The sequence below is a fragment of the Ixodes scapularis genome, unplaced genomic scaffold, assembly GCF_016920785.2.
Source record: "Ixodes scapularis isolate PalLabHiFi unplaced genomic scaffold, ASM1692078v2 PGA_scaffold6__148_contigs__length_123643588, whole genome shotgun sequence".
NCBI lineage: Eukaryota > Metazoa > Arthropoda > Arachnida > Ixodida > Ixodidae > Ixodes > Ixodes scapularis.
In genome coordinates, this window is record NW_024609881.1 from 111,131,436 (window position 1) to 111,156,598 (window position 25,163).

The following is a 25,163-nucleotide window of genomic DNA, read 5'->3' on the forward strand; positions in this document are numbered from 1 at the left end:
TTAAAGCGGTAATGGCAACTTTTACTTGCATACGTTTTTTAATGCGAAAACATTAACTGTCTCATGGAGGGAGCCGACGTCATCAGCTTTGAAACCACGCCAAACGGCTCTTAAATCATTCTCCAAGTCAAGCCAGCTCCCATTTGCCGGCTAGCCATTGCACCTTTTACATTGCTTCGATCCCATTGGCTAGCGCGCGTCGACCAGGCTCCCGTTCGCCGGACACTCAGCGCCATCGGGTGGCCGGTCGTTGAAACTGACGCTGCGAGTCAGTTTCAACGACCGGCCACCTTATGGCGCTGCGTGTCCGTCAGCGCTAAAGCATTGAATATACTTTATCCAGTGCTTTAGTCGGCACCAGTCAGCGCGCCAACACACGTACAGCAAAAATGATGTACATGCTTTCGCATTCAAAATTCAAAAGAAGTGCTTAGGTGTACCTCAATCTTTTTTTGGTCTTTTTGTGTTGATGCTTTAGGACTGCCAGAAGGAACTCCGCAAAGTAAACACGTATTTTCCATTTTCAGAATGCCAGTTTCCTCGACACAACATGGCAGCTGGGGGTAAGATAATTAGCGAATCGGTTATTCTAGCGACTCAACTAATGAAGGGGTTGCGCGCAAAATAACACGAACAAAAAAGTAAACATATGTAACCATTTTTGTCGCTGTGTTTTATAACCTGGCATTCCCATTCTTCCTGAATAATAGAGATGCACAACGGACCTTCAGAGACGAACCAGAACCCTCTTACTGTCAGCTCTGTTAGAGGAGTTACTCACTAACAGGAATGAGTTGAACCAACCAGTTTATGAAGCAATGGTGAGGGTGCAGGCTAGCTGGTGTAAATTGAGCATTGTTGTAAACCCGGGACTGGGGATACGGACAAGGGACAAACACAGAACGACACAGACTTCGTCCGTGTCGTTCTGTGTTTGTCCCTTGTCCGTATCCCCAGTCTCGGGTTTACAACAATGCTCAACCAGTTTACTTAGATATATCACTACGCGTTGCACTTGTTTCGGTGCATGTTTTGATAAGGGAGTTTCCCGACAAAGAGAAGCAAATCGGCAGGGTCTCTGCAGGCTCCGCATAAACATATTTTATAGTCGGAAGCCTCGCAGGTTTGCAATACACTTTATGTTAGACGTTTTGAAGCTATATATGTCGTGAACAATTTGTAAATAATCATCTACAACGAAGTGCCTGCCTAAATACTTGTCATTTCACAACAAAGTACTGATGGAACAGACGCATTCCGACATTTATATGACAATTTTAGTGATCTTGTTTTGCAATGTTTTCAAAGGTCAGTGGCTGATATATGTACACCCCCCCCCCCCTTAAAAATAATCCCGAATCAACTTTAAAATGTGAGATGCCATGGCTAGTTTGAAAGTTTTGTGGGCCACTATATAGTATCCCTTGCCAACCGTGTGAAACAATAGGATCATTGTTACGGAGTATTATGGTGTAGCGCCAAACATCATTTTCGTGATTAATGCAATGTTTCATATTTTATTGCTTTAAGGTCTACAAAGCCTTCGAGTTTGTGCCATGCAGTGATATGGGCCTAAGTGTTAGGTGAGCAAACATTTACTCTTTCAGTCGCGAATATTTTTTCTCGAGGGAAAAACATCTCCCTCATTTTACATAACATTTTCATTTGCGTTAAAAACACACACACACACACAAATTTTAGCTTTGATTTTGGAAATATTCGAATAACTATGTACGTTTGTGTCTCAGGTTTGCATCTGGCCACGCCGTGGTCACGCATGTTCAAGAAGGAAGTATCGCTGCTGAGGATGTAAGTGTCTAGAATGTTATGTCCCATAGGCTTTTCAAGGTCTTTCATTTTCTACATATAGCAACGTAATATAAGAACCTTATTTGAGTTGGCAGATATCTTGAATTTCAGCTAACAAAATAACTACTAAAATTGTTTAAAAAAACAACAACAAAAAAGAACAACAGGAGAACATCGTTGGAAATTGCAGACAATAATTATTCATGACAGTAATTTATTTGTTTCTATATCCATACATTTTAAAAATTACATTATAAACTCTTAATGTAGGAAGTTTTTCATTTAAGTCTTGCCATCGTGGAAGCAATTCTAGTGTCGAGACACATTGACATTTTCCAAATAACCTCAAACGCGCCTCAAATTTGATGTCCTAATGAATGTCATAATTGTCATAATTAAGTGTTCTTTCTAATACGTATACCCACTCCTGCCTTGGCCAGTCGATGGCTGACAGTAGGGAATAAATAATAAAAAATCAATATGAGCCAATGTTAAATTTTTATATGAAGACATCAATATTGGGCGCATATTAGCGTCTCGCTTTATTTTCAACGAATTTCTTAGTTTAGAAATGGGGATAAACTATACTTGTTAAAGTTGTAATTTGTATACTGAAAGCTGGCTGTCATCCACGTTTGTGAATAATGCCACTGTTTAGCTAAAGACGGCTTTGTTTATAATAAAGTAACTGTGTTTAGTGTACGTTTAGACGGCGGAAAGTTAGTCAGCCCATATGGGTATCAGGTGCCTCCACTGTAGATGAGAGATTCAGCCAGTGCAGTACTATAGCCTGTGGTCTTTAATGTGCACCACGCAGCAGTGATGCACGGTTGCACACCGATAGAAGATTCATGCAGATCGAAACGGGTAGGATTGGGGTTTAAACACGAGATCCTTCCTGGGTTCTGCAGCACGGTTTTGCTTGACGCATATGCAAGGTTTCTAGAAGAAGTGGTGTTGCATCCCTCAGGACCAGGTCCAGGTTGGGGACGTTCTGGACGAGCTGTACGGGGAGGCAATCAATGGACGGAAGCGGGGCGCCATCTCTGCCCTCTTGAGTCACTTCGAGGGTCTTCCTGTTTATGCATCCTTCGTCAAGGTGAGGTCCAGCCTACAGATCGCCAGCCGTTGGCTGAGGCACGGGCATCGTGTCTCTATATTCAATGCCTTCAATATCCGAAGACTGTAGATTGTATTCATTCATTGTACCGCCATGACTGTGAGACATTGTTATCTAAGGAAGAAAAAATATTCTGAATAACATTTTTACCGTTGGGTAAGGAACAGACATCAAGTGTCCACAATCCAGTCAGAATCTGATGACTCAGTATTGCGTTAACTATGTTTGTTTATTTCAAATTGGACAGTGCAGGGTTGCCTTGGAGCTCCGACAGCAAAAGGCGATAGCAAATGTCACCTGATTAGCACCAGACTACATCTGAAACACAAGCAGCACTACAGCAAAGCAACAGAAATACAACATGAAAACTCCAAATATACCAGAATATACAAAACACACAACGCAACAAAAATATTTGAAATAAAAGCCAATAAAGACATTCAAACTAGGAAATACATCTTTGATTGTTTCCTGAAGGTCTGTGGAGAGGATATGTGTTCCACTATATCAGTTAAGTCAGGTTAATGTTCTGGAGGTTTAGAGTTTGCCAATTCAATAGTTGTGTGCCATAGTTCTGGTTCTAGCTTTTACCAAATGTCTATGTCTAAAATTGTAGTGAGTATCAGAACAGAAAAGATAATTCGCGGCCAGCGTTTAGTTCCCTAAAGTTACTTAAAAAAAGATTCTTATAATCTTGAGAAGCTATTTGTCTTGATCAGAAAAAAAAGCCAAACGGAACAATCATATTTTAGTTGAGGAGTCACCTTTTTCGCTCCACTGCTCCCTACGAGAATCAAGAATGGTTAAGATGAAGAGGAATGTTGAGGTACACTGTGAACAGCACAAACAAGTTGTCGATGTGTTTTCTCGATTCCAGTTCTTGAATTGAAGGACTCATCAGAACTACAATGTGGTGAAAAGTACTCAATGGAAGCATAAACGGAAGAGGTCAATTGATGCCCGAATACCATGCCTTTGCAAAGTACACAAAAAGCGCCGATGTCGTATTCTTGTTAACCGTGTCACGCAGTTTACGTCAGTCGCAGTTACAGCTGTGATCAAAGCACTGATACGTCCAGAAAAGTAAAGGCGACCTCGAAAGTAATAATTAGCTGCTGATTCACAAGTAATAAATTGCTACGAGAAAAAAAAATTCACCTGGTCAATTTGGAGCGGTCGGAGCGCTCGTTGTTTGCATCTTCGGTTTAGCCAAAGTGGGTTCAAACTTACATACTGACAGGATCGACAAACTGGTCCTAACCGGTTCAGAAGACCGACCGAATTCACCATTGGACGGTAAGCGTAGTGCATCTATGTGATTAATAGCTCGCGTAAATGAAGCCTCAGAAGGTTGTGATGCGCTTTGAATCTCTCGTGACACTCCAGACTATGTACGCGGGGTGGCTTTTCTTGCTCTGCAGAGTTCTCTGCCAGACAGGAGTCCCTACCCTCCGGTAGAAGACCTCCTGCGATCTCTCGGAATGGCCAACGTTTACAAAACGGCAGGCAACGATTCTTCCGAGGAACCAACTTCGGATGTGCCCTTGTCAAGTCCCAGCCTGATCCTTGGGGACTTTGACAGGCTGCCCGTCAACACTCCCCAGGAGAGGTGTGTGGGAACACGAGGACGGCATCGGAGCTGGCCACATTACTTTGATTTAGTAATTAAACTACATTACAAATTTTTTTGCCGAATACTACGGAAGTATAATTAAATTACATTACGCATTACCACATCGTAAAAGTAATTAGTTACAGTTACAAATCACTTCAAAGAAGTAATGACATTTCTTTGAAATTACTTTTTGTATAGTAGAAACTTCAGTGAAGTCTTATCTTGCGCTTACCAAATCCTCTCTTGAACTCGACTAGTGAAGAGAATGCGGAGTTTGTTCGTAATATCCGGGTGTACAACCTGCTCCACTGCCTAGCTCTACGAATACCTCTTCGATTCTATGGCGCCTTACATTTTGTTAATCTCTGCATCCTTAATTCCTGGCTTGTTCCTAAATTATGTTCAAGGGGCAATGACAAAACTCACGCCAGGAGCTCCTTTATTAAAAAAAAAAATCATCACACCGGTTTTGAGAACAAAGGTTCCGTCTCTGCAGTTTTCTCTACTGTATCACTCCCCTCCTCTCTTTATTTTTTTTACTAGTAGAGTATCACTGTGTGTCAGTGGCGGATCCAAGGGGGGGGGGGGGGGGGCGGTGGGGGCGATCGCCCCCCCCCCAAACGCCTCGCCATTTTTTTTTTTTTTTTGTGGAGCCATTGTTTTTTTTATATTTTTTGTCTTTTCGCTCGCTTTTGAAGCACATCCCTTGGTACGCCAAAAAGTGTGGCGGCAACGCGAAGGGAGTGACGCTGTTGCTTCACTTTCAAGAGCATTCGTAGTGTTACTTATGCGCCATGAAGCCCCTGTTGTCTTTCTTTTGTACGTTTTGATCCTCCTAGACACCGAGAGGAAAATATGACTCAGGAACAACCAGGAAACTGGTACATTATTGACACACGCGTCATACAATGCTACATTGTCGCGTTTTGTCTCGCGCGTATCCCGTTACGCGAATAATTATTTCCGTAAAAAAAGCACGCTGAACACTCAAATTTGGTCTGCATGAAGCGAATAAAACTTAGGAATGAAATTAAATTATACCTTGGTAGAAAGTCTGTGCCAACCGGGGCGTACTTCTCGAAGCGAAATCTCGCGCGGAATTATGCCGGAAAGGACTTGCCAAAGGCAGTCATTTATGGCTCACGCAAAGTGAACAGGCTAAGGCACGTCTCAGTGAAGCTTGAGACTTGTGTCTAGGTGATAGCTGGCACTAAACAAAAACTTTCGTTGGATGCCTTCACTCCAACTGTCGCATTTTGCCCCGCGTCTCATTTGGCCCATCTTACCCTACTTCACTTTGGACAAACGCAATCTATTAGTTTTGGAGCTGCCCCCACACGAGTGTTCGTGCGGTCGAGGTGTTTTTTGACATATTAGTAGTAGTAACCAGGCATTGTGTGCAGCTTTTATCGGCGCCCAGCATGCTCGGGCTCACAAGCGCTTAGCTTCGAAAGCATACACTGTAAAAAGTAACCGTCAAATTTACGGCGCTATACGCTAATAAAAACTACGAGTACGCCGTGAAGAGGAATTATCTGAAATGCACCGTAAACGAGCAAAAAAAAAAGTGAAAGCCGTTTACAAATCCCTGTAACGCCGAATTGGAGCGCAGCTCTTGAGGAGGAGGAGGGAAGGGTACTGAGGGGAGGGTAGACCCCTCCTCCTCCTCCTCCTCCCCTAATTCTTTAATATGCTCCGGGGGGGGGGGTCACGTGACCTCGGGGGGGGGGGGTGTCACGTGACTTCGGGGAGGGGGGTCACGTGACCTCGGGGAGGCGTGACCTGGGGGTCACGTGACCTTGGGTGTCACATGGGGGCCACCTCAAGGTCACGTGACCCCCAAGGTGACGTGACCCCTCCAGGTCACGTGACCCCCAAGGTCACGTGACCCCTTGAGGTCACGTGGGGGTCACCTTGGGGTCATGTGACCTTGAGATGACCTTGGGAGGGGTCACGTGACCTCGGGGGTCACGTGACCTTGGGGAGGAGACCACGTGACCTCGGGGGTCACGTGACCTCAGAGGGGTCACGTGACTTGGGGGTCACGTGACCTTCAAAGGGTCACGTGACCTTGAAATGACCTTGGTAGGGGTCACGTGACCTCGAGGGGTCACGTGACCTTGGGGGTCACGTGATCCCAAGATGACCCCATGTGATCTTCAGGGGGTCACGTGACCTTGAGATGACCTTGGGAGGGGTCACGTGACCTTGAGATGACCTTGGGAGGGGTCACGTGACCTTGGGATGACCTTGGTTACGCCGACGGCAACGGCGACGCCGACGCCGCTCAAGCCGGGAACGGGCCCCTAAGAGCTGCGCTCTAAAATGAAAGCCGCTTACAACTCCCTGTAACGCCGAATTAGAGCGCAGCTCTTGAGGAGGAGGAGGGAAGGGCACTGGGGGGGGGGGTTAAACTAACCAGGGGGGGGGGGGGTCACGTGACCTTGGGGGTCACGTGACCCCCAATGCCGATGATGTCATCACTGACGTCACTGCTGACGTCATCAGTGACGATGACGATGCGGGTACCGATGACGTCATTAGTGACGTCACTGATGACTTCACCAGTGATGATGACGATGACGATGCGAATGTCGGTGACGTCATCAGTGACGTCGCTGATGACGTCATCAGTGATGATGACGATGACGATGCGGATGCCGGTGACGACATCAGTGACGTCACTGATGACGTCATCAGTGATGATGACGATGACAATGCGGATGTCGGTAACGTCATCAGTGATGATGACGATGACGATGCGGATGCCGGTGACGTCATCAGTGATGATGACGATGACGATGTGGATGCCGGTGACGTCATCAGTGATGATGACGATGACGATGTGGATGCCGGTGACGTCATCAGTGATGATGACGATGACGATGTGGATGCCGGTGACGTCATCAGTGATGATGACGATGACGATGGGATGCCGGTGACGTCATCAGTGACGATGACGATGACGATGCGGATGCCGGTGACGTCATCAGTGATGATGACGATGACGATGTGGATGCCGGTGACGTCATCAGTGACGATGACGATGTGGATGCCGGTGACATCAGTAATGATGACGATGACGATGCGGATGCCGGTGACGTCATCAGTGATGATGACGATGACGATGTGGATGCCGGGGACGTCATCACTGATGATGACGATGTGGATGCCGGTGACGTCATCAGTGATGATGACGATGACGATGTGGATGCCGGTGACGTCATCAGTGACGATGACGTCATCGGGGGTCACGCGACATCGGCGGGGGTCACGTGACCTCGAGGAGGGGGTCACGTGACCTCAGGGGAGCCACGTGACTTTGGGGGTCACGTGACCTCGGGGGGTCACGTGACCCCCCACGAGGTCACGTGACCCCGGTGGGGGCTCGCGCGGTGCATTATGGGACATTTCCCATGATGCACCGCGCGGTTACGCCGACGGCGACGCCGACGGCGACGGCGACGCCGCTCAAGCCGGAAACGGGCCCCTAAGAGCTGCGCTCTAAAACCGAGAGGGAAACGCAAAACTTCATGGAGCAAGAAAACAGAAAGAAAAAACGCGCTTCGCTAATTGGTCACCACTCTTGACCTTTCGGAAGCTGCGGGAACCCAGAGGGTCTCCTCTCGCCCCTTCACCTCCTTTCTTTGTCCGCGCCAGCAGCGCCAACGCAGAGCGTAACTGCCTTAACTGAAAAAGGAAAAAAAAGAGAACTAAGAGCAAACAGTAGAGCAACAATGCGACTAGCTAGAAGCATAAACAAAAGAAAGGAACGTTGGTTGGGACAACGCGGAAAGAAGTGGAAAAAGCTGACGTTCAGTTCATTTTCCCGCCTTCCCACCCGTCTCCGCGCCATTTTGTCCTCGTTCGTTTGTGGCATTCCCAGATTTTTGTGCACCTGAAAATGTGGAGCGGAAGGCAACTGGATACTCGAGGCAGGTATTTCACTATCAATCTGCTGCTTGATTGGCAAGGATAGTGTAATGGTGGCATAAATACAACGCTCTAAAAGATGTTTACTTGCAGAATTTGTAGTTTCTGTTCAAGCACGCTTGATGGTTGTGCAATTCGATGAGCACGTTTTCAGCTCTCGAATTCTTCAGTGTGTGGACGAAGGATGCTGTCGCCAGTTTGTTACGTATGATGCTCTCAGGTGTCATATTTTGAGAAGACATAGGCATTGGTACGCCTAAGGGAAGTTTGGTTTGTTTCGAGGAGTTTGGAAAGCTTTCAGTGCACTTTGCCACCATGCCTAGAGGAGTGCCACACAAGGGAGGCTTTGCTAAAACATCTAAAAGGCCACATCACCGGCAGCATTTTGTTTTCGTGTTCGTGCTCCAACTGTCAGAAGGTGTGAAATCATAGTTCGATCGCGGCACATTTGAACTGGGCGCATTTACGAGTGACGGGTTTCTTGGGCGACGGCGCATCGCCTGCAGGCCCGCGTCAGGTTGAGGACTCTTCGACTCGGTCGACTAGTGCGGATTCTAATGAAGACGGTGCTGTTAACGTGATGCAATCCCCTAATGATAACTACGACGTGTTAATGTCTCTGTCTGCAGGAGAAAAAAGGAAGGCCGTAAAATATGACCTTGTTTTTTTTTGTACCTGAAGTTCAACGGAACGCTTCTTATGCCGGTATCAACAGTTCAAAAAACCATTTATGAATTTCAACGTCGGCATTTCTTGTACAAACAATACATGTTCGGCCAACTTGCTGAAAGCCTTGAAAACGTGCTTGGTTCAGTCGAGGTTCATAACATCATTGAGTTGATAACATCACTATACAATGATGTTATGAACCTGAATACTACCACCTTTCTCGTCGTTTAAATTGCACCGTAAACATAACGGCGCGCTGTAAATTGTTTTTACCGCAAATTTGAAGGCCGACCGTAGATTAAACGGTCGGCCTTCAAATTTAAACGGGGATCTACGGTCCCCGTTTAAATTTATCGTAAACCAGATTTACAGTGCACCGTTATTTTTACTGTACAAGTTTGGCAGCATCAGCTGCCTGGTATTTGACCGTAAATTTTACGGTCAAATTTACAGTCAGGACGCTACAGTGTAGCGTCCTGACTGGTGCCCCATACGAGCAGGCACGTATGGCGTGCACGTGAATATAGCTTTGGTAAGCTTGCAATTGCACGTGATTTTCCGCATGAGCAGAGACATTGCGTTGGCCAGATGCCCAGCTTTCTGAGGCTATGCAGTCAAAAGTACGGGAGCGTGTGCCTTGGTGTGCATAGCCACAGAAAGTTCAAAGAGTTCATCCCTTACAGGTAAACCGATACAAAAGCTCTCAAGATATATATTATGTTATCAGAGTTTAGTAAAAACGATGACTCCACAAAAAATATAAACACTCCCCCCCCCCCCCCCCCCCCGTTTTACGCCGAGCAACCGCCCCCCCCCAAAATGGAGGTCTGGATCCGCCCCTGCTGTGTGTGTGAGTGCTTGTGCTCTGGCTATTGTACGCTTCCAACCACCTAATATATGTGTCGTCTTCAAGATGTGTCTGACTCCCTACATGACCGTAAGTCCCATAATGTATTTCAGAGTGTAAGACCAATATTTGTTGTACAAAGGAGTGTGGAGGAAGCAGCATAATCAGGTTAAAACGATCCTAATTTATGTAACTGTGTATGCACATTTTGCCTTGCAGCTCTGGTTATCCCGCAATTTATCTCGGCAAGTGGTACGTTGGAAATGTAAGATTTTGAATTTTATATGTTTGCTTTGTTTCGTCATGTGTCGATTAGCTAAACAATTTGAGTAATTTTAAATATAACTGTATAATTTTCAAAGTAACCTAAACACATCTAATGTTTTTTTTTCTAAAACAATATGCTATTTTTAATTTGGCTGGCAACTTTCCGGGTATGATGCATTTTTAGATTGAACACAAAAGCTGCATAAATATTAAAAAAAAATATAAAAAAAAATTGAAAAAAAAAATTGAGATGAGTTATATTTGGAACAAGAAGTAGTCAGGAGCACATTTTAATGAAACATTGAATCCTGCAAGTTCGTATCAAATCCAAATTTTTTGTTATAAATATGGAAATGTTTTCAGTAGATATGTTGGCTATAGGAGGAAGATAGAAAATCTAATTGCGAGAAGTTACCAAGGGTATCCCAATTAAAAATACTTCACAGAATCTTATAAGCTTTTTAAATAGCTAATACATCACGTGCACAGGTTAACGGACTGCTTTAATATAGCGTATATTTCGGACTATAGTCCGCAAATAGTCCACAAGGGCGAATTTGAGGTCAAAAACTAAAGTTTTTGCTTATATTGTTCGCAACAGGTGCATAGTCCGCATGTGGCGCATAATGCGCACTTAGGGCCCAATCAAAAGGTAAAAATTAAACTTACGCAGCACACCTTGACGGTTGCCTGCTGTATTAGCTCACAAAGAAGCTTGTATAAAAATAAATCACTAATAATATAATATGATACTCATAAAATCATTCCTGTCGCAGTGAACGATCTAAGAAAATACAAAACCTTGTATAGTCCGTCCTCGTAGATAGTCCGCACCGAGTAAAATTTCAACTTCTAAATATGTATAGTCCGCGAACTATTTCAATAGTTGAACTTTTCTATTTTTGCTGGTTTCCTCCTCTTTTTCATCTTCCACTTTCCCTTGCTTAGAGAGCGTCCGGCACTAATTCTCTCCAAAAGGAGCGCGCAGAGTCATACTCCCTTTTCTTTGTCTCTCAAACAAAAAAAAACTTATACCAAAAAAGAAACGAGAATTTTTATGTTATATTTACACGTCTATGGAAGATCTGCTGGGTGTCCCATTGGAGGCTGGTTTACACATTTGCGTTTGACTGTGACCGACTGCATTACGACGACTTGTGCCAGCTTGCGACAAGGGAACACCTGGCGCCATCTCTCGGGTAGTCCTGGAACACTTCCGATTATCGTTTCACAATGCAAGGTTTTGCAATATTGGCGAGATAAAATCTACGCACAATCTACGAGATATGATCGCTTATCAGGTTGTCAGAGTTATTTTTAGCCCGAAATAAGAGTAGGAAAAAATATATGAAAACCAAAGTGTTCTGTGGACGTCCGGTAGATGGCGCCAGTTTGGTAATTTCGTCGCCAGTGGTCACAATAAAACGCGAATGTACGAACCGGTCTTGACGGGTAAGGCGCTCTTGCAGAGCCTGATGCTGCGTCGGCTGGTTGCGTGCTCGCCGACCAAAGCGGGACCATCCTGGACAGGGATTGGCTATGTGCACAAAGAGATCAGTAGCCGCTGGGTAATGATGTTCCAACAGAATTTTGAAAGCAAAAATACCACTGCGCTTAGACGATCCCCTATTACTTCGATCGGAGATAAATATATTGGATGGCTATACATCTGGATGCTGGCATGCGGGCAATGTCAGAACGAAGAAGGAGAAAATAAAACTTCAGTTGGCTTAAATAAAATGCAAACACATTTTTGTTTAAGGGGACAAAGAATGTAACAGCGTATAGTGCGTCGGACGCAAAACAAATCATGTTAGTGGCAGTTCTTTAGAATTAAAGAAAACATATGTTATATTTGGAGCAGCAATGCTAGTAAGCATTTGGCGTTACCATGTAAAAACGAGTGACACCTACACGTTATTATGATTGGCATAAATCAATTCATACATTTTGTCTAAAAGCATTATGCACTTTTCTCCCCTGTTAAGAATGCATCTTGGAGTGGAGAGTGTCTGTGTAAAATGTGGTAGAATATCTTTTGTGTGGTCTCATGTTAAAGGCCGACGACTGAACTCCAGATTCTGCAAGGCAGAAGATCCTCCTCACCCTGGGGGAGGAGGAAACAGACCACGTGGACAGGATAGAAGGGGGAGAGGAGGAAGCGAGGAAAAAGTGGAAAGAGCGAACTGGTCGTCGGCCTTTAAGAAAGCAAAAAAACTGCACGCACTTGCAAGAAAAAAAAAACATGTTTAACTTCTTTTTTTTTTTTGCACGCAAGCAAAGCTTGACATTTAAAAGAGTTTTATGCAACATTTGTGATTCAACAGCAAATGACCATTGTTTACTAAGCTACAATTTACATTACGATGGATCGCAACGGGATGCCACGAGCCATCGGAACCAATCGCATGTCTTCTAACCTAGGGAAGGGGCGGAGCAATGCGTAGGTCGCTTACAGTCACCCTGTTCGTTCACAGCTCTGGATTGGTTCGTACATCCGCTGCAGTCTGTGGTAAGGTTAAACGGAGTATCGGCATGTTAGGGGGAAGAGAGTGCATACATACCACTGAACCCGACTGATTTATTGAGGTATTATAGGGAACTGGTTAGGGGTACTTTTTCGAAGTTGGTAGATCATCACAACCAAATGTGGTAGACACCCACAATCGAACCAGATCAGTTTTCACGTTCCTTTCCCAAAGAGGAAATATTTTTTAAAAGGAATATTACAAGTGAATTCCGCGGGCGTGACCAAAGGGTCGAAGTCTTACTGCCAGTCGGAATTAGTTATCCTTATATTTCGATTCAAAACTGACAAGCCGGCGAATGGATCTTGACAATCTAACGTTTCTTCTCGGTGTTTCATCTCCTTGACAGGAGGGACATGTGTTGCAGATTGAGCGAAGCATTGGGGAGGTGACCAAGCGGATAGAAGAGCAGCATCCGGTGCGTCTGCGATTTGTGATGAGTGAAACTGTAGACGTAGCGGCTAACTACGGATTATATACGGCGCGCAAATTCGTCTGCTTCTTTTAGTAGGGGTTGTGGTGACGTCAGAATGCCGAGCTTTGATTGGCTCTGATGGAATGATAGTGGGTAGACATCAAAGCAAGCTTCCTTGAGGTCTACCCACTATCCTTCAGTTTGAGCCAATCAGGGCTCGGCGTCTCTCTGACGTCATCACAACCCCTGCAAAAGAAGCAGACGAACTTGTACTCCGCATACACTCCACGCGTTGCTAATGCAGTTATGCATGGAGCATAATACTTTATGATGAATGTGCAAACTGTAGTTTTTGTAGTTATAAATTTGTAACGCATGGTGTGCACTGATGAAAAATTGGAACATACCTAGAACGCCTGTGAAGATTTTGCTTAGACATGCATTAACACACTAATAATTCTCTATAGAATCGGAGATCTAGTTAACAAACGTATTAATGGTGTCACAATTATTACTTACGCATAGTCTAAAGCAATCTGGGTAATGTCTAATATGTGTGATAGGAATTCAGACTAAATTTTCACTTTTCACAAAGTCCGCGTATTTTACCCCATTTAAGTGGGCCACCTTTAGTGAACAGTATACTGCGAAACTATAATAATCTGCTGATTAAATAGTTATCTACCGTGACATGTTCAGTCAAGAAGCAATATATGTGATGCAACCGAACATATGTTTCGATGGAAATTTTACCGCACATGTTTTTTGTGAGAGTTTCAAGAATGTTTATGAATTGTTACTGTTCTTAATGAAGTCTTTCCTGGACATGATTGCTGTGTATTCGTTCGGTAGTATTCTTAGCTTAGGGAAATTGGTGAGAATATATTTGTGGTAGTCATGAAACAAACGAGAGAATGATTACGTAAGAAGGTAAAGGACGCGGGCATGTCCATCATTTTGAAGTATACATGATACATGAAGTATGTGCCTGTGTCGTTTCTTCTCCCACGTTTCTATTTTTTTCGACCGTTTCTTATTTTAGAGAAGCTCGAGGGCCTCACACAGTAAACAACAAATAATTGATGTGTCACAAACTGAGCTTACATAGTAAATTACGCTCCAGAGATGAAAATAATTGGTCGCGAAACTTTTTTCCATGCAGTTCACCACGAGAAAAGTAATAATTGACATCGATGATTGCTACATCAAGGTTCTCAGCCGTTTCACCAAAGAGGTGAGGAGTGAAAATGCTTCGCTGAGTAGAATAATACTTTTAGACTTGTCTTTGGGTCTAGGCAAGGGGTGGTATAAAAATTCCCATGTACGAATGACACGGAATTTGGTATTCTGTTTAATCAGCCCGCGCACATTTTCTTCGTAAAATACGTGGATTTTACTGAGAAATATTCACGCCTATCTAGAAACTGCCTTTATCAATAATATGCGCATTAGTATATGTCATGTTCTCTGCTGCCTAACTGGAATGCCACATGAAAGTGCATTGTTGAAAAAATAACGAGTGATAGAACGCAAAAAATGAAGTAATATATTTTTATGACAATTAAAAGTGTTGCATCTAGTTGACGTTGTTTTGTAATTCTTACAGCAACAGATGTTATGGGCCCTTCTCACCGCAGGAAATGAGGTTCATTGATAATGGTGTAGTTTGCCATTTTGGGCGTCCGGGGTCAAGGTTGCCAAATTCTTTAAAAAGATCGCTTGCCGCACGCTGGAATCGAATCCGGGGATCCGCTGCTTGTGAACCGGGCTCATAAGCACTGAGCCACTGTACATCGTTAATAACCCGCCCTAAACTGCAGGGGTTTTGTAGTACCATAGCCTCCTATATACTGACAAAACCTGGCAGATCGCCACGAGAAGCGGCCGCCAAAATGAAAAAGGTGGAGCGGCAGACAACGGGTGAGAGGAGAGCCATGTGACTGGCGCCCCGCTGCGGTAAGACGCCGAAACGCGGCGTCTCGCCGCTGTCACGCTAGACGCTGCGGCGAGACATAAGTACCCAAAAGTGTGTTTCGGGCCCTCGCCGCTGCAAAAGCTTTGCGCTGACGTCCTGGTTCCCCGAGAAATGGCTATTTGATGCCCTGTGCTACCAGATCCTCGCGCTTCAAATCTGCGACCGTGTACTCTATTGCTCCGCCGTCAAATTGCCAGGCTTTGTGTGTATAGAGGAGGCTGTGGTAGTGCCATAGCTTCCTCCATACTGACAAAGCCTGGCAGATCGCCACGAGAAGTGGCCGCCGAAAATGAAAGGGTAGAGCGGTAGACAACGGATCAGAGGAGAGCCACGTGACGAGCGCCCCGCTGCGGCGAGACGCTGAAACACACTTCTCCCGAGCGATGGAATGTCCGCTCGTGCTCCTCGCGTTCCCGCTTCTTCTCTCGTCGGGTTTGAAAACCATGTTTCGGGTCCTCGCCGCTGCAAAAGCTGTGCGCTGACGTCCAGGTTCCCTGAGAAATGCTATGTGCTACCATACCCTCGCGCTCCAAATCTGGGACCGGGCACTCTGTGGCTCCCGTCGTCGAACTGCCAGGCTTTGTGAGTACAAGGGAGGCTACGGTAGTACCCAATGCCTACACAAGCTCTCTAAAAAAAAAAAAAAAAAAAGAAGAAAAGCTGTCGTGGCACGGTAGCACTATCAACGCCAAGTGCTCGTGCGCTTTCACGCACTTTGGAAAAGAAAAGAAGGAACAAAAGCGTTTGGAACAAAATGGAATAAATTAAAAGCGTTCGGAACAAAAGAGATGTCTATTTTGTTCCAAACGCTTTGGTTCACGCACCTCACTACCCCACTGTCCATGAACGCGACGCGGATGCCCAACGACTACGCCGTCGCAGCTATCGCTGTGGCTGTACTGTGGATTAACGCAAGACCGCTCAATTCTTGTAGGTGCTACTAACGAAACACTACACTGAAATAGCTTCGTGCGGAAGGCGGAACGACATGCCGTGTCTCTTTGCCATTGTTGCCGGGTGAGTTTTGCCATTTTCACTTTCGACATTTGCGACGAACAGGGAATTTCGCGTTTGATCACGAATACGAGTGTACGCGTGCTAATCCAGAGTGAAATATTTTGGATTACACCACAGGTTGCCTTTCATTCAAAATGGTGACTCTTTCATGCAGAGATGTATCAAAAATATTATTATTATTATTTTATTCTACATGACGCATTTATTGCAAGTCACACTGACATGTTCTAATCTGAAGATGCGTTTTTATTTTAGAGCGTAGCTCTAAGGCGCCCGTTTCCGGCTTGAGCGGCGTCGGCGTAGCCGCGGGTTGGATTATGGGATATATCCCAGAATGACGTCACACGTGACGCCACGTGTGACGTCACGAGGGTCATTCGTGATGTAACACGTAACGTCACCGCGCGTTGCATCATGGCTAAATTTCCCCGCTAAATTTAGCGGAAAAGTTTTCCCGCTAAATTTAGCGATAAAGTTTCCCCGCTAAATTCATCGAAAAAACTCCCCGCTAGTATTAGTAAAAAAAAAAAAAAAAACCCGCTAAATTTAGCGAAAAAATTTCTCCGCTAAATTTATCGGGAAATTTAGCGAACATTTCCTGCTAAATGGGAGAGGAGCAGGAGAGGAAGGTACGGATGAGGAGGAGGGGCATACGCTACTCTCCGTTTCTTCCCCTCCTCCTCAAGTGCTGCGCTCTAATTCGGCGTTACAGGGGATTGTAAACGTCTCATTTTTTTTCCTCCTCGCAGTTCAATTTACTGGTTTAAGTTCAGTCAAACAACGAATGAAACAACCTTACCTGTGGCGCCACGCGGGAAAGCGGAGAAAAAGAGAAACTCGCGCGTGATGTCATGGCCTCCGAGCTTCGCGTGCGCACTCTTCGGGATCTCGGAGGCCATGGTGATGTGCTTGCTACCCGTAGGGGACTGCATCGCGGGTGACTGTTATGTTTCATTTTTAGAGCGCAGCTCTTAGGGGCCCGTTCCCGGCTTGAGCGGCGTCGCCGTCGGCGTCGCCGTTGGCGTCGCCGTAACCAAGGTCATCCCAAGGTCACGTGGCCCCCAAGGTCATCCCAAGGTCACGTGGCCCCCAAGGTCACCCCAAGGTCACGTGACCCCCCCCCCCCCCCGAAGTCACGTGACACCCCCAGGTCACGTGACCACCCCCAGGGTCACGTGACCCCCCGCCGAGGTCACGTGACCTCCCCGATGACGTCATCGGCATGACGTCATCGGCATCCGCATCCTCATCATCACTGATGACGATGACGATGCGGATGCCGGTGACGTCACTGATGACGTCATCAGTGATGACGATGACGATGCGGATGCCGGTGAGGTCATCAGTGACGTCACTGATGACGTCATCAGTGATGATGACGATGACGATGCGGATGCCGGTGATGTCATCAGTGACGATGACGAGACCCCCCGCCGAGGTCACGTGACCGGGGGTGTCACGTGACTTCGGGGGGGCATTCGCATCGTCATCGTCATCATCACAGATGACGTCATCAGTGACATCACTGATGACGTCACCAGTGACATCACTGATGACGTCATCAGTGATGATGACGATGACGATGCGGATACCGGTGAGGTCATCAGTGACGTCACATGACGTCATCAGTGATGATGACGATGCGGATGCCGGTGACGTCATCAGTGACGATGACGTCATCGGGGAGGTCACGTGACCTCGGCGGGGGTCACGTGACCTGGGGGTGTCACGTGACTTCGGGGGGCATCCGCATCGTCATCGTCATCATCACAGATGACGTCATCAGTGACGTCACTGATGACGTCACCGACATCCGCATCGTCATCATCGCTGATGACGTCATCGGAGTCCGCATCGTCATCGTCACTGATGACGTCATCAGTGACGTCACTGATGACATCATCGGCATGGTCACGTGACTCCCCAAGGTCACGTGACCCCCCAGGTCACTTCACCCCCCCAGTACCCTTCCCTCCTCCTCCTCAAGAGCTGCGCTCTAATTCGTTGTTACAGGGAGTTGTAAACGGCTTTCACTTTTTTTTCCCCACTCTTCCGGGTTCACAGCAATCTGGGAATTTCCCGCTAACTTTGGTGTAAAAAAAGTTTGTAAAATCTAGTAAAAAACCAAGCGGAATTCACTGGCAAGGCGTTTCATTTCTAAAAAGAACATACTCGTCTGCAAATCCCGAGAAAAATGTTTATAGCTCTATGAGCAAAACATTTTTTTTTAAAGTTTAAATAAGTTTCTTTTTAGCTTTTTGAATGTCTATATTGGAGTGAAAACGGATGGCGGAGCTATGAAGTAGAGTGCAGCAAATCATTTAGAAAAACTACCTGTTTGACAAGCTAATTTTTAATTTTCATACGAGAATTACGGAAACCATTTTGGTTCCGAGTTCTTCCCTTTCCTCCCTCTTAACGTTCTAACTGCGCTTTCTTTTGATCATTTTAATGATAAGAAAACGCCTTTGCTTTCGTGCTATTAAGGTGTTGTTAGAATGTCCAGCTCCTCAGAAGTCAGATACAGTGAAACCCATTTAGAACGAACCCACGTACAGCGAAATATTGTCAATATCGAACTCACGGAAAATTTAAATTAAAACGCATGTAAAAAGTGCTTTTTATAACAAGGAACACATTCGCTATATCAAACTTTTTCCCTCGGAAAGGCTTCCAAAAACGCGCAAACAATCGTCTTTAGGCCGTCCCCCCCCCCCCCCCCCAAAAAAAAAAAAAAAAAAAAAAATTAGGAAAGAAATGTACAAAAGCTCGAGCCGTGAACAAAAATTGAGCGAAGAGAAGCGATTCAGAAGGGGAGAAAGCTAGAAAAACACTGCACGCACGCACAGAAAAAAGAGATTTTTCATCCCAAAGTGGGTGCCCACGAAGAGAAGCAATTCGGAAAGGGAGATAAGCTGAAATAACAATATCTGCACGCCTGCTAAAAAAGAAAAAAAAAAAAAAGAATTTCAGCGCATTGTTACAAGACGGAAGCGAAGAGATGAGAAAGAAAGAGAAGCTCTTGCCTTACAACGAACGTATCGTGGATGTTTGTTGCTAAGCGGGAAACACATGTACGACGAAACCTTCCGATCCGACCTGCGGACTGCCGGAATGACCTTGGGGGGAGAGGGTTTTCGTAGCATCGGAGAGCGTTGAAAACCCTCGCCTCCGACCGTCGTATTGCGCCGTCGGACGTCGGATCGGACGGTTTCGTCGTACATGTGTTTCGTGCTTAAAGGGGCAGTCAAGTGGTTTTTGAGTTTGTGTTTTGATAATGACAGCTGAATTTAGACGCCTTAAGTATCCCTAAAAACCAAAAAGTATAGTCATACGGTGATTATTTCTTTAATAAAAATGTAATAGAAGGCCGCCAAACCTCGGATGCATCCGAAAACGAAAGCACTCTCATTGGTCGTCGCACGCTTATCAAAAGGATCTCGGGCCAATGGCGTTGGACGACGTTCCGTCGCGCAGTGATCCCGAGGTAGCCGCATCGGCCGAACCTCTTTGTCATTCGAGCTTCGATCATGGCGGAGTTCTCTACGCTCGAGGACCTGACGCCGTTAGAGGTTGAAGTTCTTCGGCGGACAGCCGACCTGGGGATGATTTCCTATGACGCCACTCCGACGTGCGATGTGGACGATAGCAGCGCTTCGGAGTCATGTTCGGGTTCCGAGGACGACGAAACGCGGACCTTTTCGGGCGTTCTTCGATTTGCGGTTGGGGCAAGTCGTAACCAAACCAACGTTTGACATCGCAGCGTTACCTCTGGTACGTGATGTCAAACGATGTCGCCACGTTGACTTTCGCCTCGGGAGAACGGGGGGAAGGCTGGTTCAGACATGTGCAACGAGCGCGTACCTACGACTGCGTCCGTTGCAACCGGAACGACCGCACTGCGCCGCGCGTACACGCACCTGTAACCACTACAACAAGCGCAGCGGGTCGTCAGCACGGCGACCGCTTCTGTACGCCGCCGTCAGCTGTGTCAGCGGCCCCTCTAAAAAAGGGGACGCACTGCTACTCAATGCCGTAACAGAATATAGACAGACAGTTTTCTAGTCTAAAGCTTTATTATTTTTTCTTGATAGGCTTGCAGGGTACAGCGAATGAAAAAAAAATAAAATAAAAAGATGCAGCGCCGTCTTGGACAATCACGACTCTAATACACGACATTGCAATAGAACAAATATCGCCACACGCCTTTTCTACGATTATAAAAGACAATGTAATCTTAGCAGCGATATAGCAACGTAGAAATATGATTTCGTGATCAGATAGACGTTGCGAGCGTTCAGGATTGCTAACCCTAATCACTTTTCTCCGGTGATGAAAACGCGTGAAAATTCGTATCCTTTATACGGTACGCGCCAGTAATACCTTGAACTTGAGCACACGCATGAAATGCGCCAAATCAGAAATCCGGGCGATGTTCGAGGACACAAATGCTTAGAAAGCACCACTGTAGTCGAAGTAAACAAACACGACGGCACGGGCGTTTCTGCTATCTTGAGAGTGCCGCCACGACATCGCCGCACGAGTAGGTGGATGTTCCCTTCTAGTACGTGCGGGGTTATCATAGCGAAACACGACGAAAATTCACTGTCAAGGATAGCGCTTTTACGCGGAACGATGAGCTTTCACCAGGCCGTCCATTCCGACGATCACCACCGACGCCACGTTTGCGGATAGAAGGAACCGGCCGGCCTGCAACGCGCGGAGATACGTGCGCTTCCGCGCATCCCTGGGGAACGGGAAATTCACCCCCCGCGGAGGAAGGCAAATAGAAAACGTAGTCCCTTGTTTGTGAAACGATAATTGCGCTATCGCGTATTCTAAACTAGAAATATTTTACATCTTGTGAAATTATCATGCACAACATATTTAAATGAACTGAAAATTGTTTTTTTAGCGAAACTTTAAAAAGACCGCCAAAATTTTCAAACATACGATAATTTCATTGGTCCTCGCAAGTACAGAAAAGAGTCCGCACGTATTTTATTCCTGCGTGATTAATAGGCGTTTCTGCCTTCTAAAACTGAAGATACTCATTCACTGACACTTCCTTAACACCATCGCACCAAAAAGTAGCTTCTCCAAAAACCGCTTGAGTGTCCCTTTAAATGATTTTTGCTATATCGAACTACGTTATATATCGAACTAGGGTTTCCTGCTGTTCCTTATAAACGGGTTTGACTACCTACTTCTCCACCTTCCTAACTAGATAGTTTTACAGATTATTTGGAAAACAGTCAGGTAAGGAAGAACAAACAACCAAATAAGGTTTTACACTTTATTCTGTTGTTTCTTAGTGTGCTCTAGAACTTTCCCATTCACACCTCGGCTCTTAAACGAATAATTAAAACGCTAGATAATTAGCCTTAATTAATCAACTAGGCGCACTTCAAAAACTTCGCACGCTTTTCTAAGACGCTTGCTATCAACATACAGTTGGTTTAACTACCGCAGAACGCTCCGCTTCTTTTATTCTTTTTTTTTTTTAAAGTTTGGTGCATGTTTTAGGACACCCGGTATAGAACAAAAGGAGCTGTGACATCGAACAATACTTTTCTGTTAGTGTCATACTTGTTAAAGTTTGTACCTTGACATATTCACACCAAACATTTTCATTACACCTACGTTTCGGTTTCTCAAAGTTTTCAAGCTTGTGAATGCGAAAAAGGTGAGCAAGTTATTGAGTTGACTGTTCTATCTGCAGGGAAACTACGTGCACGGTTGCGAGACATTTCAACAGTTACGTCTTTCGAGTCCAGGATGCTCAAATTGTGAGTGTTACAAGTGTCCCATTAATCGAGCTTACTATACGCCTATAATTTAAGTCGGACAATTTTGAATTCCTTCGAAATATATCTTTATTTGGAGTTCTCGACATGGTTCTTGAATAAAGTTTCGCATTTTTTTATACTTAGAATAAAATGACTTCGTACAACGTTGGAAAAAAAAAAGGTACCAGCACCTTCTGGCAGCGCCACTGAATCGTCAATTGTCCTTAAAAGTGATGCGAGTTCTAAAAAGAGGACATTGTTGTGTTCTTTTTATTTTGTTCTAGTGTCAAGGTATTCTTTCCAGCATAGGTAAGTTTCTTATTTACCGTTTATTTACGGCTTCCTAATTGGGGTCTCTGAAAGAGAGTATATACTCACTAGTGAAGTAATACCTCCAGGAGTTGTAAACACGAGACGACACCGTACTTCTTAAATAGAACACTGGCAAAGCTTGAAGCCTAAGCAGTTATCACAGTAAGCCGCTGCTCGCGTTGTACGTGCTATTTTACAACCCTGGCAGCACACATGTCCCAGGCGGCACAGATGTGCTACGCAGGTCCGCAGGCCATCCACGGAACGTTCAGACATCCTAAGGACGTCTACAGAACGATGTGTGCTGGCAGGACTCAATACTGCGAACGTCCTCAAGATGTCTTGTTCCATGGGCGTCATGAGTAGGACGTCTCTACCGCCTAACAGAATCAGGACCGTTCAACCCTTTGACCTCGAGGGCGTAATCTTCAAGAACAGTGGTTGTTTGGGCGAGTTGGTTTGACATCTTGTGCGCAGCAGGGCCGAGGACAAAAGGGAGAACAGGACACAACAAGGCGCCTTGTTGTGTCCTGTTCTCCCCTTTGTCCTCGTCCTTGCTGTGCACAAGCTTGCATAAGACGTAATCTTCAATGTGCCTCGAGGCAATTACTGAACCTGAGGTCAATAATTGCCTGGGCTTGTGGTCCAAACTGTTTTCTCGGCAGTTCACCGTTTTCTGCGATGAATGTAAACGGTTGTTAGATTTAGGCACTACTCGGTGGTGTAAAGACAGCGCTCATATCTTCTGCATTAATAACCTCGTCTCAAGAATTGTGCGCAGAGTTGCGGAAAGGCACATTTGAAAATTCTTTCCTAGATCTAGTTTCCCGCGCTCGTGCCTTAAGATCTGCGAGATAAAACATATACTGCCACAGAAAATGGCTTCCCTTAAATGTTAGTTCGACATGTTCGATCTGATTTGTTAAACCCCCCCCCCCCCCCCCCCCCCCCTTTCCGCAACATTTGTCAAAGAGCCCAGTCCACACTGCTGTAGTATTTTCAATTTTCGCTGGCTGCGTTTTTATGTAAACAATAAAACAATCTACAGATATGGCCTATCTACTGATTTTCGGTGTCTATTCTGAGAGAAACCCACGAATTGTTAATTGGACTTTTTTCTTCAGAAATTTAACGTTTTAGCTCGCATTGATCAAAATTTGAATTATTTCGGGGCTAAATTGTCGGACGAAATATGTGTGATAAATTTTTTTGCTGATTTTGTAGATTTTGACGAGTACAGGATAAAATAAAAATAGTTTGACCGATAAAAGAACGATTAGAACATGCGTTTTAGTTAATGAGATTCATGACATCCGTTGTTTTGTGCCTTGTCTACAACTTTAACTGCATAATTACCAACATATGGCTCTCCGTTCGTTTTCAGCGCAAGGTTTCAGCCGCACCAGCTGGTCTGTTTGACTTTTGTTCGAGCCAACCGATATGCCTTCACTTCGTAATTGTGTACACTTCCGCAAAACCACAATCAATGGCCTTCCTGTGCTGTCCCACCTGGTGCGAGCGTCTCCGTTGGAAACATTTGTCCCATAATAAATGCCTACGAAGAGTTAAGGTTGCCATTGCCATTGGACGGGGGCCATGGGCGCGTTTCACAAATAAAACCCAAGCGTAAAAGAAAGAAAAAAAGCTGAGTCAGTAGCAATACAAGTGATCCCTGTTAAGCGATGAAATTTAATGTTCTTTCCATCGATTGACGTTATTTGATCGGCCAGTCATCACGCACCACACCCGGTGCGGCGAACGCGCGACGCTCGTCATCAGGATCGCTAGCTGATTCGACGATCAGTCCGTGTCCTTCGATGGAAATGACATTAGGGGCTTTTAGCAAACCGTTACCGTGTTCAGCGTACTGCACTATCGGAGCCTTTGAAGCATGATTTTAAAAGCGCGCCCGAATGATACAGTGATCGCAGAGCGCTTAAAAGCGTGCTTCAAAGGCAGGGCCCAGGGGTGTCGGAGACCTTGCGCGCACGGACATATTTTAAGGCCAATGACTAGTTCACTTTGTACAGTGGTTTGCATTTTTATGCAAATGTAGTAGCTAGGGTGGCCTATACTTTTTGTCGCACCAAGAAAACAGAAAGCAAGATTTGGGCTGGTAAAGGCGAGCGAGCTGATCATGAATACTTAAAATCGAAAGTATAAAACATGGAGGACAAGCACGTGAAAGAACGTGGTTGTCCTGTGCTTGTCCTTCGTGTTTTATTCTTTCGATTTTAAGCAAGCTTTAGGGATTGTATATACGCTGCGCGAAACAGTATGCTTACAATATTTTGTTGTGGGGGAAGAAACAATGCCTTTGTCGTTTCAAACGTATAAGTCTCGATAAACCAACATATAGCAAATCTAAAATGCACGTACACATATCTTATACCGTTGTCAGACGGGCTAATTTCAACAAAGTGCACTTCAGCTCACAGAATATCACCTCATCAAGTGTTTCGGTACCACACGGGATAAATTAGTGTCATTCGGAAATGACGACATTAACGATGCGTAAAGTGCTATTAGAAATCTAAAGTAATAAAGTAAAGGCATAAATTCCTCAGCAATAATGAGTTTTTTTAATAAAGACACGCTACAAGACAACGTTACGTTAATTGAGAATATTTACGCCAATTGGATGATTTTGATCGATCATACCACAAAGCAAGATAAAGAAAAAGAAAGGAGGAGAAGCAAACTCACTTGAGGCCGAGAGTGGTCTACAGGAAGAAGCCGTGTAGCACATCCCACAAATGACACTAAAGGCGTAGTGCACTCCGTTGAAGTGCATTCCGGCATGGCTCTCTGACCGGTTAATTCACCGCATAAAGCGGGGAAAAAAAAAAAAAAAGCAAGGAGCCAAA

The 25,163-nt window shown here is 45.3% G+C and overlaps 1 protein-coding gene across 4 annotated transcripts in view; it reads left to right on the forward strand.

The window, feature by feature from the left end:
- Positions 1–23,969, forward strand: part of LOC8030090 — a 55,559-nt gene extending 31,590 nt beyond the window's left edge. Inside the window, exons 8-20 of one of the 4 annotated variants that reach the window (XM_040212611.3) lie at positions 528–563; positions 1,531–1,583; positions 1,749–1,809; positions 2,780–2,908; positions 4,351–4,538; positions 10,213–10,258; positions 11,730–11,828; positions 13,138–13,206; positions 14,366–14,437; positions 16,113–16,195; positions 21,918–21,984; positions 22,269–22,293; positions 23,681–23,831. In XM_040212611.3, coding sequence (XP_040068545.1) covers positions 528–563; positions 1,531–1,583; positions 1,749–1,809; positions 2,780–2,908; positions 4,351–4,538; positions 10,213–10,258; positions 11,730–11,828; positions 13,138–13,206; positions 14,366–14,437; positions 16,113–16,195; positions 21,918–21,984; positions 22,269–22,293; positions 23,681–23,715 — 963 coding nt within the window. In that variant the 3' untranslated portion in view covers positions 23,716–23,831. Of the gene's footprint in view, positions 1–527; positions 564–1,530; positions 1,584–1,748; positions 1,810–2,779; positions 2,909–4,350; positions 4,539–10,212; positions 10,259–11,729; positions 11,829–13,137; positions 13,207–14,365; positions 14,438–16,112; positions 16,196–21,917; positions 21,985–22,128; positions 22,241–22,268; positions 22,294–23,680 lie in introns of those variants that run through there. The other 3 variants (XM_040212613.3, XM_040212610.3, XM_040212612.3) reach the window with 3 other exon arrangements.
- The last annotated feature ends 1,194 nt before the right edge of the window (positions 23,970–25,163 follow it).